General features: G+C 50.1%; 1 protein-coding gene across 2 annotated transcripts in view; it reads left to right on the plus strand.

The window, feature by feature from the left end:
- The window catches only part of MRPS5 (mitochondrial ribosomal protein S5), a 48,213-nt gene extending 45,971 nt beyond the window's left edge, over positions 1–2,242 (plus strand). For both annotated transcript variants that reach the window (XM_070236146.1, XM_070236147.1), the window contains exon 13: positions 1,764–2,242. In XM_070236146.1, the coding sequence (XP_070092247.1) occupies positions 1,764–2,227 (464 nt within the window). In that variant the 3' untranslated portion in view covers positions 2,228–2,242. The remainder of the gene's footprint in view (positions 1–1,763) is intronic.
- The last annotated feature ends 10,059 nt before the right edge of the window (positions 2,243–12,301 follow it).

Here is a 12,301-nt window from a genome sequence, read left to right on the forward strand (position 1 = left end):
CCATTTACATAAGATTATAGAAAGTGTAGACTATGCAACAGTGACAGAAAGCAGATCAGTTATCAGTGATGGGGGGGATGATTTTAGAGCTGATGAATATGTTCATTGTCTTGATTGTCGTGCTGGTTTCACAGGCACATATTTATGTCAAAATTTTCATCAAATCCTACACGTAAAATATGTGCTATTAGAAATACCATATGATCCAGCTCTCCCACTACTGGGTATTTATCCAAAGAACTTGAAATTAACAATACAAAGAGACGTATGCACCCCTATGTTCATTGAAGCATTATTCACGATAGCCAAGAAGTGGAAGCAACCCAAGTGCCCAACAAGTGATGAATGGATAAATAAGATGTGGTGTATATATATATATATATATATATATATATATATATATATATACATACTATGGAATACTACTCAGCCATAAAAAAGACAAAATTGTCCCATTTGCAATGACACGGATGGAGCTTGAGAGTATTATGTTAAGCGAAATAAGCCAGACAGAGAAAGACAAACACCATATGATTTCACTCATTTGTGGAAGACAAACAAACACATGGACAAAGAGAACAGTTTAGTGGTTACCAGAGGGGAAGAAGGTTGGTGGTTGGGCACAAGAGATGAAGGGGCACCTCTATATGGCGATTAACAAATAATAATGTACAACTGAAATTTCACAAGGTTATAAACTACTAGGACCAAAATTTTAAAAATGTGCAGTTTATACTTCAATAAAGCCATTAAAAAGACATAGCACTCAAATATTTTTAATAATCAATATAGTATCAGCCATATAGTGTACTTCTCCCTAAGATATTTCCACTTCTGTTCTCTGATCATGGTGTTTCCAAATATCCTCAGTTGTGCACATTAATTAGGTTGAGGATGAATTGAATAATGATAGTTAATGAAATCAGATTAAAAGGACGTAAATTTAAAAACAAAGAAATAAAGTCACCTTTAAAATGATTGCTAAATATGTAAGATAAAATATGTAAAATTTAAAAATGTGTTGGCTGAAATTAATGCTTCAGTAACACTAGGTGTTGAGTTTGTGAGTCTGGTGGGTTGGGTGTTAAACTGTAAAGTGGAGGAAGCTCTGCCTGACGGGTCCTGCACCAACCCTCCCTCAGGGACGATGACAGGGGCCATGGAGGAGGCCTCCTGGGGGGCTGGAGAGGGACCACAGTGACCCCAAAGCCCAAGCCCTGTGGGCAGAGAAACGGACTAAAAACAATGAAAAGAAGAAGGAGCCGTGATCAAAACAGGGGAAGTTTGGTCCAAGTAAGACCTGATTTCTCTCTAGGAGCCGCAGTTTTTATATATTGCTCTAAATTTCCATTATCTAGGCAGTAATTTCAAAATCCATCATGTATCCTATTATTTAATCAATCTGCTCTTCAGTTGTTTGTAAGGTTTGCTGGCCTAGACCAGGACAGGGGAGGACTTGGCTGTGAAGCTGTGAAGCCTCAGGTTCCAGGCCCTTCCATGGCCCAGGGAGGGGACCCTAGTATTGGGCTCAAGTAGCTAAGTTTTATGTAAATTTTGCAAACTGTGAGTGTATAAATAACAATTCTAAATTTGAATTACTGAGACCCAGAGGTGTGTTTTCTGGGTTGGGGCAGAATCCAGCACTGTGGTTAAGACCATGGACTCTGGAGCCCAGCAGAACAGGTGCAAATCCGGGCTTTCTGGCTGTGTGACTTCAGGCGAGTGACTCCATCTTTCTGTGCCCCCGTTTCCTGTCCTTACAGTGGGCGTTCCTGCAGACTTCCTGATAGAGCTGGTGTGGGCTCGTCTCCATCAGCTTCAGTGCAGTGGCTGCTGCCCAGGACACTTGGTGGCTCTTAGTGGACGTGGTGGGTTTACAGCTGGAATCAAGGGTGGAGACTCTCCCCTTGTGTGTGAGTCAGCTCAGGCTGCCGTAACAACACCAGTGATTGGGGGCTTCAACAGCAGACATTCATTTCTCACAGTTCTGGAGGCTGGGATGTCCAGGATCACGGTGCCAGCAGATTCTGTCCTTGGTGAGGGCTCTTTTCCTGGCTTGCAGACAGCTGCCTTGTCCCTCTGTCCTTACGTGGTGGAGAGAGGGAGCTCTGGTCTCTCTTTTCTTCTTATAAGGACATTAATCCCATCATGGGGCCCCACTCTTATGTCCTCTTCTAAACCTAATCACCTCCCAAGGCCCCCTCGAGCTACCATCACAGTGGGGTGAGGGCTTCCCCCTGGGAACCTGGGGGAACACAGTTCAGCCCATAGCACCTCGGCAGCTGCAGGCTCCATGGAGGATGAGTGTCGAGGGAGTGCACATGGCAGGGGGAGACCATGCTGAGCAAAGGCCTGGAGGACAGACAGCAGGAGCACATCCAGGACACAGTAGGCCAGGAGACAGGGCCACACAAGGGCTTCCTTCTGTCAGGAGATGGTCTTCTCACTGCACGCTGCTGCCTTTCCTCCCACTGTGGGCAAAGTGGTGTCTCAGATGAGTGTCCCACTCTGTGCCTGAGGCTCCTGCGGGCTGGAAGGCTGATGGAGGAGCTTGTGGGAGGGGCAGGATTTGAGGGTGGGGAGGAAGCGGCCGTCCTGGACCAGGACAGGGGGAAGGCCCAGGGGTGGGAATGCAGGCTGGGTGGATGCACAGTGCAGGGAGAGATGGGGAGGATTCTGGGTGATAACTAGTGCCTGAGGCTCTCCTTTGTTAGCTGCTCAGATGGGATACACTCGACACAGGAAAGACTCAGTGAATCCCTAAGGATCCCAAGGGGAGGGACCATGAGTGCACCTGCTTCACAAGGAGGAGGCTGAGGCTGGGGGAGTGAAGTGAGTTGCCTCAGCTTCCAGGTGACAGAAGTGGACTTAACTCATGCTCTGTCACCCAGCGCCAAGCAGGCCTCACAGCACCCACCAAGGACCCATTCCTTAGACCCCCTCTGTCCTCACCCCACAGCCACCACGCCCTCCACTCCAGGCTCCAGGAGTTAGAGTGGGCCTTCCCACGTCCACTCCATCCTATGCTGTGGGAGCCTGCAGAGCTCGGGGCCCAGCTCTCTCCCCAGTCAGTCAGTGAGTCCTGCCATGGGCTCACCAGGCTCCAAACCTACCAATCAGCCTTGGACGGAGGATTAGAGGTGCCCAGTGACCAACAGGGACCAGTGTTGACCAGTCCTGTTCTGGCTGCAGAGTGATGAAAACAAAGATTAAATTCCAAGGTCTCTTGCCAGCCAATAAACCCTGGAGCATGTTGGCAGCCCCACCCCTGTGTGTGCACAGTGGCCTGTGTAACTTCAGCTCCCAGCACACTGGGGGCTGTGAGGACAAGGGGCTCTGCACCTTGGCTTTGCAGTGGGGGAGACGAGATGATGGGGTCACCCATGATCTTCTCGAAGGCCTAGGGCTTGACTCCATGCTGCCATCATAGCTCCATCTCCTCACTTTCCTTTAGTGGATGGAGGTAAATTTTAAAGGAGGCGGTCCAGCAGGAGGCCAGTCACGCAGTGGTCAAGGGCTGCTCTGTGCCAGGCCCCACACACATCCCTGTCAACTCTAATGACAGCAGGACCACCCCCACTTTACAGATGAGGGATCCACTCTACAGATGAAGCTCAGGGATGAAGTAACATCCCCACCTGTCCTCATCACCACGCTGGCAACTGTAGCGACTGCCCAAGGCTTTGGATACCCAGGCTGATGGCCAGAAGGAAGAGCAGACTCTGCATTCCAGGCCAGATCTGGGACAAATCAGGCTCCCCACTTGCTTGGTGTGTGAGCTTAAGGAAGTCACTTGTCCTCTCTGAGCATCACTTTCTTTGTGAATAAGGATGGTTGTGAAGATTGGAGATCATGGCTAAAAAGCCCTTCGCACTTAATACAAGGCCAATAAATGGCCACTCCCACTCTCTAACTCTCAGAAGGGACCTGGGACGTGGCTCTAGCCACCAACAGGAAACCTGGCACACAGCTCCTTGCACCAACGACCTTGCCTAGAAGTCATGGGCTGCAAGGGACAGCCCCCAACAGCGCCCAGCCCACCGGGGAGTGTTCTCTGGCCCTGGGACAGGCTGCCAGGGCCTCACCCTCCCAGGGGCTCCCTTCCTCCTGGGTGCAGAGCCCCCTGTGGCCCAGGCCTCAGGGCCTTGGTCCCAACACCTTGACCTCATGGTGGTCAACACTTGGACCTTCTCCTCAGACCCTCAGGTAGTGACCACAGCAGAGGGGACAGTCCCCTCTCCTCCAGCTTCCCCTGGTCTGGTTCAGTGAGTCACTGACTCTGACCTCCCCCACTGCCAGGCTGGCCCGTGACTGCCCTCAGCCTCGCTGACTCCAAGTCAGAGGTGGGCGTCCTGCCTGGGACTGCACCCGGCCTCTCCAGGGCTGGGCGGCCCCGGGGCCCTGTGCCCCAGTACACTCCAGGAGACTGGGGGCTTGTGGGACTTTGTATAAACGGCACATCAGAGACACACAGAGAGATACAGAGGGACCCACAGCTGCTCTAAGTAGAGTTAATGTCAGTGAACATAAGTGAGGCCATCTTGTTACACTAAATGGCCCCAGCCCCTGTGTGTGCCTACTTGCTGCTCTGCACGTATTCGAAAATAATTCACGTTTTCCTCATTTATGGCCTCAGCTTACATATGTACTCCCCTATAGCTTGATAAATTAAAACTTTGTTCTATGAGTTTCTCTTCAGGAACAGGCTGACCACGGGTGGGAAACACACCTACAAGATATTCTTCATCACTGACAGAAGAAAAGAACAGTGAAGGAGCCCGGAGTCCATCCTCCCTGAAGCCTGACATTTCTGAACCCTCCTTACTGCCCAATGTCCCTATCTAACTGACTCGAGATTCTGTGATCCCTGAAGATGGTTTTTTTGAGAGATTAGCCACCTGTGTTCTGATTATGGCTGCCGATCAAATGAAAACCTCCTTTATCGATCCCTAATTCATTGTGATTAATTGGCTCAGATCACAGCTGTCAGAGCAAGCCCTTTTCTCGGTCCCTGAAATGCACAGAATCCTGCAGTGTGGACAATGAATCAGGCTGCTTCTGAGTGCAGGGAACAGAATCCCCAACCAAAGTGGCTCAGACTCTAAGGAATCTAGTGCTGGATCTCACATCCTGAAAGCGTGGTGCCTGCAGGGTGAATTAATTCTGTAGCTCAGCCCCAGTCAGGTCCTGGCTCAGCCTATCTGTTATTTCCATGGCTTTTCCTCATCATCTCATGGAGGCTGCCACAGCTCCAAGCATCATATCTTCACACAGTAATATCCAAGGACATGAAAACGCCATGGTGCAGAGCACCCCTCTGTGTTGTGAGGCCTAAAACTAAGGCCCAATGTCATGTGCCACCTTGAGGTCTGGTGAAACGGGAGGACTGACTGGTATGACCGCACCTTCCCCTCCCTGCTCTGCCTGTGGCTGAGGCCTCTGCCCAACCAGCCTCCTTATCAAGGGACCAGGCATGGCTCCTGTTTATCCCTGAGCAGCAGGTGTCTGCCCCCTTATGGCCCAGGGGATCATTCAGACAGGCCGATCCAGCCTCCTCTGGGAACCTTCCCTGACCCCTGGTTGCTGGGAAGCCTGCCTCCCACAGCCCCTGCCGCTCACCTCCTCCTGGTGCACTTGCCACACACAGGCTGCCCCTACAGCTCCAGCTGCCTGTCCCCTGTCCCGGGGCAAGCCCCTGTGTGGCCCTGCCTGGCAGCTGGCCCTTGTTGGAGCTGTAAGTGACAAGGAGCCTGCCTTTCCTCTGAGGGTCTTTGTATTTTGTCCCCCACCAGAGGAACCTTTAGATCTCATGGAACAATTGGTGCTGTGACAGGATGGCGTGGCCGTGACCTCTGGCTCCTGGATGGCCTCATGGGGAGACTGCTCTTGGTTTGTTAATTGGTCCAGACCATGGAGAGGGGCTTGGCACAGAGCATCCGTTGGCCTTGTTGCCCGCTGCTGTGTCTGCCAGTGCTCATCACTCTCTCCTCACCCCAGTTTCCTCAGTGTGGGGATATTCCAGATGGTGCTAATTGTCCCAACTCAGGGGCTGCATGCCAGGTCAGGTGAGGCCCACTTTAGGGCACTGCTTTGGTGTTGTTTGGTCTTTATTATTCTTTGGGACAGAACCCTGGTGTGTCTCGGGTGACCCCTGTGGAAGAAGGCATTGGTTAGCCTCCTCTATGGTAGAGAAATGGTGCCCCGGTGCCTGCCAACATTCAAAGGGCCTGAGACCTCAGATGGGGGCTGACTGTGCTGTCCCAGGAGAGGCTGCTCTCTCTCCTCAGAGCAAACCCGGACCCCTGGGAGGGGACGCCCCTCCCTCTCCTTTTCCAGTAACCTCCTAGAAGGCCGCACCATCAGTTTTCAGAAAGAGCGACTAAACCAGGGCTCTAGGCTGCTGGGAGACTCCCTTCCAAAAAAAAAAAAAAAAGAAACCTGGATGTGGGGTTGGGAAGGAGGTAACATTATATATGTACATAATTATATATTAATATATACATATATGTAAAATTAAATTGAAACAAAAGTCCATACTCTGACTCAATTGAAAATCTAAACTTTGCTTTAAAATATTATGTAACAAAAAAAATAAAAGAGTGCTCATTGGCTTTTTGCCTATGCTACATAGATTCTAAATTAACTTTAACATTTGTGTAAATGCACCAATTGACAAACTACCATGAGCTTAATCAATCACGGGGCTCAAATTATAGTTACATCTAGGGACCCCATTACAATTAAACATGATACCTCTATAATCTTAGGAGGTAACTAAATATAAGATAAAGAAAAGATAGGTGTGTCTCCTTTTGATTGCAGCCTTGGCTAAATTACACGTAGTTATAGTCCCATTGCCCTAAAATATCCCACAGATGCTCTGACACAATGAATAATAAAATTAAGATTTTAGCACTTAAAAGTAGGTTTGACAAAATGCGACCCCATGGACCCCCAGCTATATCAGTTACCATGGTCCTATGTAAGTTATAACAAGGCCGTGAAGGATTAAGTCTTCTTATGTAAGCTCTAAGGAATGACTGGGTGGTTATTCCTGCTGATTCTCCATTGCCAGCCCAACTTTGCCTGCTCTGACCCCTGAAAAGATATGTGGCCCCTCATGGTGAATTATTGCAGCCTTCACGCTGTGGTCCATCCAGTCAGACCCCCATGCCCAGTACCCGTTGTTGAAATCACTGACTCCATCGAGTCAGCAGCCAGTGACTTCTCTGCTGTTGTGGATTTGGATGGTGTGTGCTGTTCAGAGCCTATTTCAGTAGCCTCCCAGCTGCAGGTTGCCTGCTCCTGTGGAGTAACTGTGTTTTCTCATTTTCTGTGTTCTTGATGCCCTGGCATCTGAGGTCTTGCTGATAAGGAGAGACGGCCCCTCCCAGGGCCAATTCTTAGAGATACAGACGACTCACTTGCAAACCACTCAGTCCAAAGCCCGTGCCCCACCCCTCCTCTGCCTGGCTCTCACCCTCCAGAAGCCAGCATTCCTCTCCCTCATCCCCAGGGCCAGGGACAGGACACCTAGGGCCACCGCTTTGCCCCAGAGCCCGCGGAAGTGACTCAAAGTGGCCCATCGTCAGCCTGCTTGCCCTGCCCTGCCCGTTCCTTCCTGCGAATCCACAACAAGGCTCCTGCTCCCTCTGCCCCCTCACTGACCTTGATGCCTCCCCACGTGACCCCTGTGCTGGGGCGTGCCCCTCCTCCTGGGACTGTGAGCTGCAAGCTGTCTTTTCAGTGGCATCTGAACACTGAGCTGTTGGCCTCCCCAGACCTGAATAATCATAAAATCTACACTGTAAAACACTCCAGAGGAACACGATGCACCTTTTCTGGGCCACCCAGGGGTCCCCCCATGGCTCTGCCACTGCACAGTCTTCTGGGCAAGATCTTACCTGCACCCCCTTTGCCCAGGAGCACAGCTGTGACGTTACAGGGATGACGTCCTCCTCCAGGGAGTTGTACTTAATGCTTCATTGAGGACACAATCCAGTATTTTTTAGTCCATTTGGCCTCTGGAGGTAACAATTCCTCATTGACAAATTCTACTTAATCTCACTGGCGCTGCTCCTTACAAACCAGCCCTCCTTCCGTGGGGCTCTCACCAACCAAAGGCTCTGGAAGCTTCCAGATGACCATCAACAGGTTCTCCTGCCTGGGCTCTAGAAACTCCTTCCCTGCAGAGGCGGTCACTGCCTCCCCTCGGGCTCCTGGGGTCTCTGGGCAGCCTGTGCTGCCCAGCAGTTGCCCCTGGCCTTCTGATGCAGAGCCTGTCCTTCTCAGCTCCATCTGCCCACAGTGGAGCACCAATGGCTGACCACGTCCCGGGCTCTCCTGCACACAGAGGCCCTCACGGACCTGAGCCTGTGACCCTCTGCACCGAGCTGCCCTCGGGTCGTGAAAGCAGCACCCCACAAACTCAGCACAGCTACGGAGGCCTCCTTGATCTAGGATGGAGCCACCCCTGGGCCCTCTGACGTATTCCTCCTGCAGGAGGGGGCGGCCTCCCCTGTCCTCTGTCCCTTGCCAGATGTTTTTCATCTGTCCAAGTGTCAGCATGTTGTGTTCACCATCAAAGAATCTTTAAATTTTATAAAACACCAGTGCACCAAATGCTCTTTGACTCAGGGAAGGTTGGGAAGCACTGGGTCTGGAAAGGTGCCATGGAGCTTATGGGGGCCCAGGACCTGATGGAAATCTGGGTCTTGAGCAAGGAAGAAGGAAGATGGGGATGGTTGTAGGTAGGCTGCCTCCAAGGTCAGCCCCAAAGGAGAAACTTTGCTGCCAGCCCACATCGGTCCCCTGTGAGTCCTGTGTCAGCACCACCGTGTGGGTCGCATGTCAACCAGAAAGGATAGGTCATTCATTTACTCACTCATTCACACACTCATTCATTCACTCACTGACTCATTCATGGACTCGGTCATTCACTGGTTTATCAAACATGTATGCTCTAGGTCTTAAAGATAGAAAGATGATGAAGATTGTTCTGTACTTGAAAAGCTCCCAGGTCTGTTTCAGGGGTTAATAAATAATTAATGTAGAAAAAATCCTGGATGAATAAAGTGTATCGAGAGGCTTGCAAAGGAGCTGCCCTAGGGGGTGCAGAAAGGAGAGGTATGGGGGCTACTAAGGTGGTGTCTGAGCTCAAGAGGCATCAAGTGGAAGAGAGGGTGGTAGGTGAGTGCACAGGCACAGAGAAGGGCAGAAAAGTTCTGGTTGCCATGCAGGGACCTGTGAGCATCACACAGACATCAGTTCTAGGGCACAATGAGTGCACACTGAGGGAATTCTGACCGATCTCCAAGGGAGAGGAAATATGCATTGAGAAAATGATGATGTTGATCAGAGATGCAAGAAAGTGGGGCAGCCCCATGTAAGCAGCACAGATCATGAGCCAGACTGTAGATCATTCAGAACATGGTGCCACCTGACCCCGCTCACAGACCCAGCATCTCCATCCCAGGACCCTGTGATGGGCACTGGCTCCAGAGAGCTCAGCAGCAAGTGCTAACCACAGATCAATGCTCATCGGTATGAATGAAAGGACCAGCCGTGCTTTCTGAACTAGGCAGGCTTCCAGCCTCTCAAAGGATCTCACCGCATTACCCCATGAGATGCATTGACTCACCCAACAGCTGTTTGTGGAGGGCCTTCTCTGTGCCAGCGTTATTCCAGGATGGAAGACAAGGCAGGCCTTCCAGAGGGTGAGCGTTCATTAAACAAGTAAACATTGGACAATTCTCAAGAGAAGAAAGTGCCATGAGAAGTGATCAGGGGGACACAATAAGTGATGTGGGGAGGAAGGGGCTTCTTGGGTGGGCGTGTCAGGGAAGGTCTCTCTAAGAGGAGACCATGTGACTGAGTCCTCCAAGAAGAGGGGTTCCGGGTGGAGAGAGCACCAAGGCCCTGAGGTGGGGACAGGCTTCCTCTGTCTGAGGAGTAGAGAGGAGGGGGGCAGAGACCTGAACAGCCCAACAACCGAGATGAGGCTGGGTGGGCAGGGGGAACCAGGCAGCACTGTGGAGGAGAGGCCATCAGAATGTGCAAGCATGGGCTTGAAGTACCCTGAGCATAGTTCTAGAAGGCTCCTCCAGACCTGCAAGGAGGCTGCTCAGTGGCTGCAACCAGGGAGGCCTCAGGCTTGGAGCAGGGCGGTGAGGGTGAGGAGAGAAGGGTTGGAACGATGACAATGGATATACAGGCTTTGGTGCGGAGCTGATGAGAGTAAATCATGCTGCCTGATGGGTGTCCACAGGCCTGGGTTAGAGCAGGAGAGAGGCGCCTTCCAGCCTCACTCTCACTTCTGCTTCCTAGGGCTCCACACGCCCTACTTCCCCACCACCCTTTTTTTTTATCAGATTTTTTTTTTTAAGATTTTATTTTTTCCTTTTTCTCCCCAAAGCCCCCCAGTACATAGTTGTATATTCTTCGTTGTGGGTCCTTCTAGTTGTAGCATGTGGGACGCTGCCTTAGCATGGTTTGATGAGCAGTGCCATGTCCGTGCCCAGGATTCGAACCAACGAAACACTGGGCCGCCTGCAGCGGAGTGCACAGACTTAACCACTCGGCCACGGGGCCAGCCCCTCCCCACCACCCTTTTTATGCATTTGTCCCACCCCGTCCCCTGCCCTGTGCAGAGCCCCAGATTCCACTCCTGCTTGCTCAAGAGCTGGGCTCTCTTCTCCATGCTGTCGACTCTTCTGATCAGACCACAACTGATAAAAATAAACCTGACTCATTGTCTTTCTCTGCTGAATGCCCCTGGCGGACAGAACCCAGAACAAGGAGCTAAGAACCGGCTTCCCTTCTGGTCCCTGTGGGCTTTTGAGCCAAAGGTTGCAAAGTTTTTGGTGGCCAGCCACCAGACTGGTTCCTGCTTTCCAATGCAGGAAAAACTTGGTGACCACAGAGACCATAACAAAGTAGAAATGATACATTGACACAGGAACAAAGCAATCAACAAAAGAAAGCATAAATTGCTCTAAGACTATCTTAGTTAATACAGGTGAAGTAGCAACTAACTCATGAGAAACTCAGGGTGACTCTTGTGATATGACGACCTTTCTCAAAATTGTAAAAGTCGTGTGCACACCTAGCAGTGGGCACCTTAGCCTAACACTCCTCACCCGACAGATTTCTTAGGGAAACATTGAACTAAGAACTCTGAAAACTCTAGTACCAAACTTATCATTTATGAATACCAGCCTTAGCAGTGCTAACAAAGTCACTGAGGAGGTGCTCCGTGAGGTGTCTTCAAGTTACCTGGAAAGTCCAGGGAGCCAGGTGTCTTTTGCTTGTTGAGAACATGAACAACCAAGAAAGATTCAGGGAGGATTTGTTTAGTCAGTTCTTGGCCTGTGGGGAGTAGCCTGACAGTTCCCCAGGGGCCCTACTTGAGCCAATCTCTTCTTTTAGTGGTGTGACTGACTCCTTACACTCCCTCTCTCACTCAAACTGAGTGCCTGAGACAGGGGATTTCAGGTTGTAAGTAGCATCAAATTATGGTAAGTAAAGTATTCCAATTTGCATTGTTTGAAATAAATCATTCTTTTTATTTTATTGATTAGTTCAAAGAAAACTCAAAAGGTGCAACATAGTTTATGGGGAAAAATAATTTTTCTTTCTACCTCTTTCCCCCAATCACCCACTTGACCTCCCAGGAAGCAACTGCTGCTACCAACTTCTTGTGCATGTGTCCAAAATGTCCCAGGCATCTAAAAGCAGATTCCAGGGCAGTGGGGGAGTCTGGACAGTTCAGTGAATGTTGCTGCGACAATGATCCATCATATGAAAAAATGGAATTGGTTCTCTACCTTCATCACACACAAATGTCAATCCCATCGGTATTGAAGTCCTACATGAGAAAAGAAAAAACATGATCTTGGTGTAGGGGAGATTTTCTTAAGACATAGAAAATGTGAACCATAAGAGAGAAGCTTGATAAAGTCTACTTCATTAAAAAACCAACAAACTTCTGCCCCAGAAGTCACAGACTGGGAAAAGATATTTGCAAAGAATAAAACTGTTACAGGACTAATACTTGAAAATATAAAGAACTCCTATAAATACCATCTCAGATCCCTTGGATTGGGAAACTTTAAAGAACTTGACAATGCTACATATTGGAGATGTGGAGTGACAGGAGCCCTGCCCTCAGGGAGGGAGAGTCAATTCACCCCACTCCACAGGGAGCTGCAGATGAGGCTGTACTCTGAGGGCCAGCAGATCTCATCCTCCTCATGCTGTCATTGGGACCACATCTCCACACTTTCTCAGGCCCTGATGGACA

Source organism: Equus caballus, chromosome 15 (assembly GCF_041296265.1).
Source record: "Equus caballus isolate H_3958 breed thoroughbred chromosome 15, TB-T2T, whole genome shotgun sequence".
NCBI classification, from domain to species: Eukaryota; Metazoa; Chordata; class Mammalia; order Perissodactyla; family Equidae; genus Equus; species Equus caballus.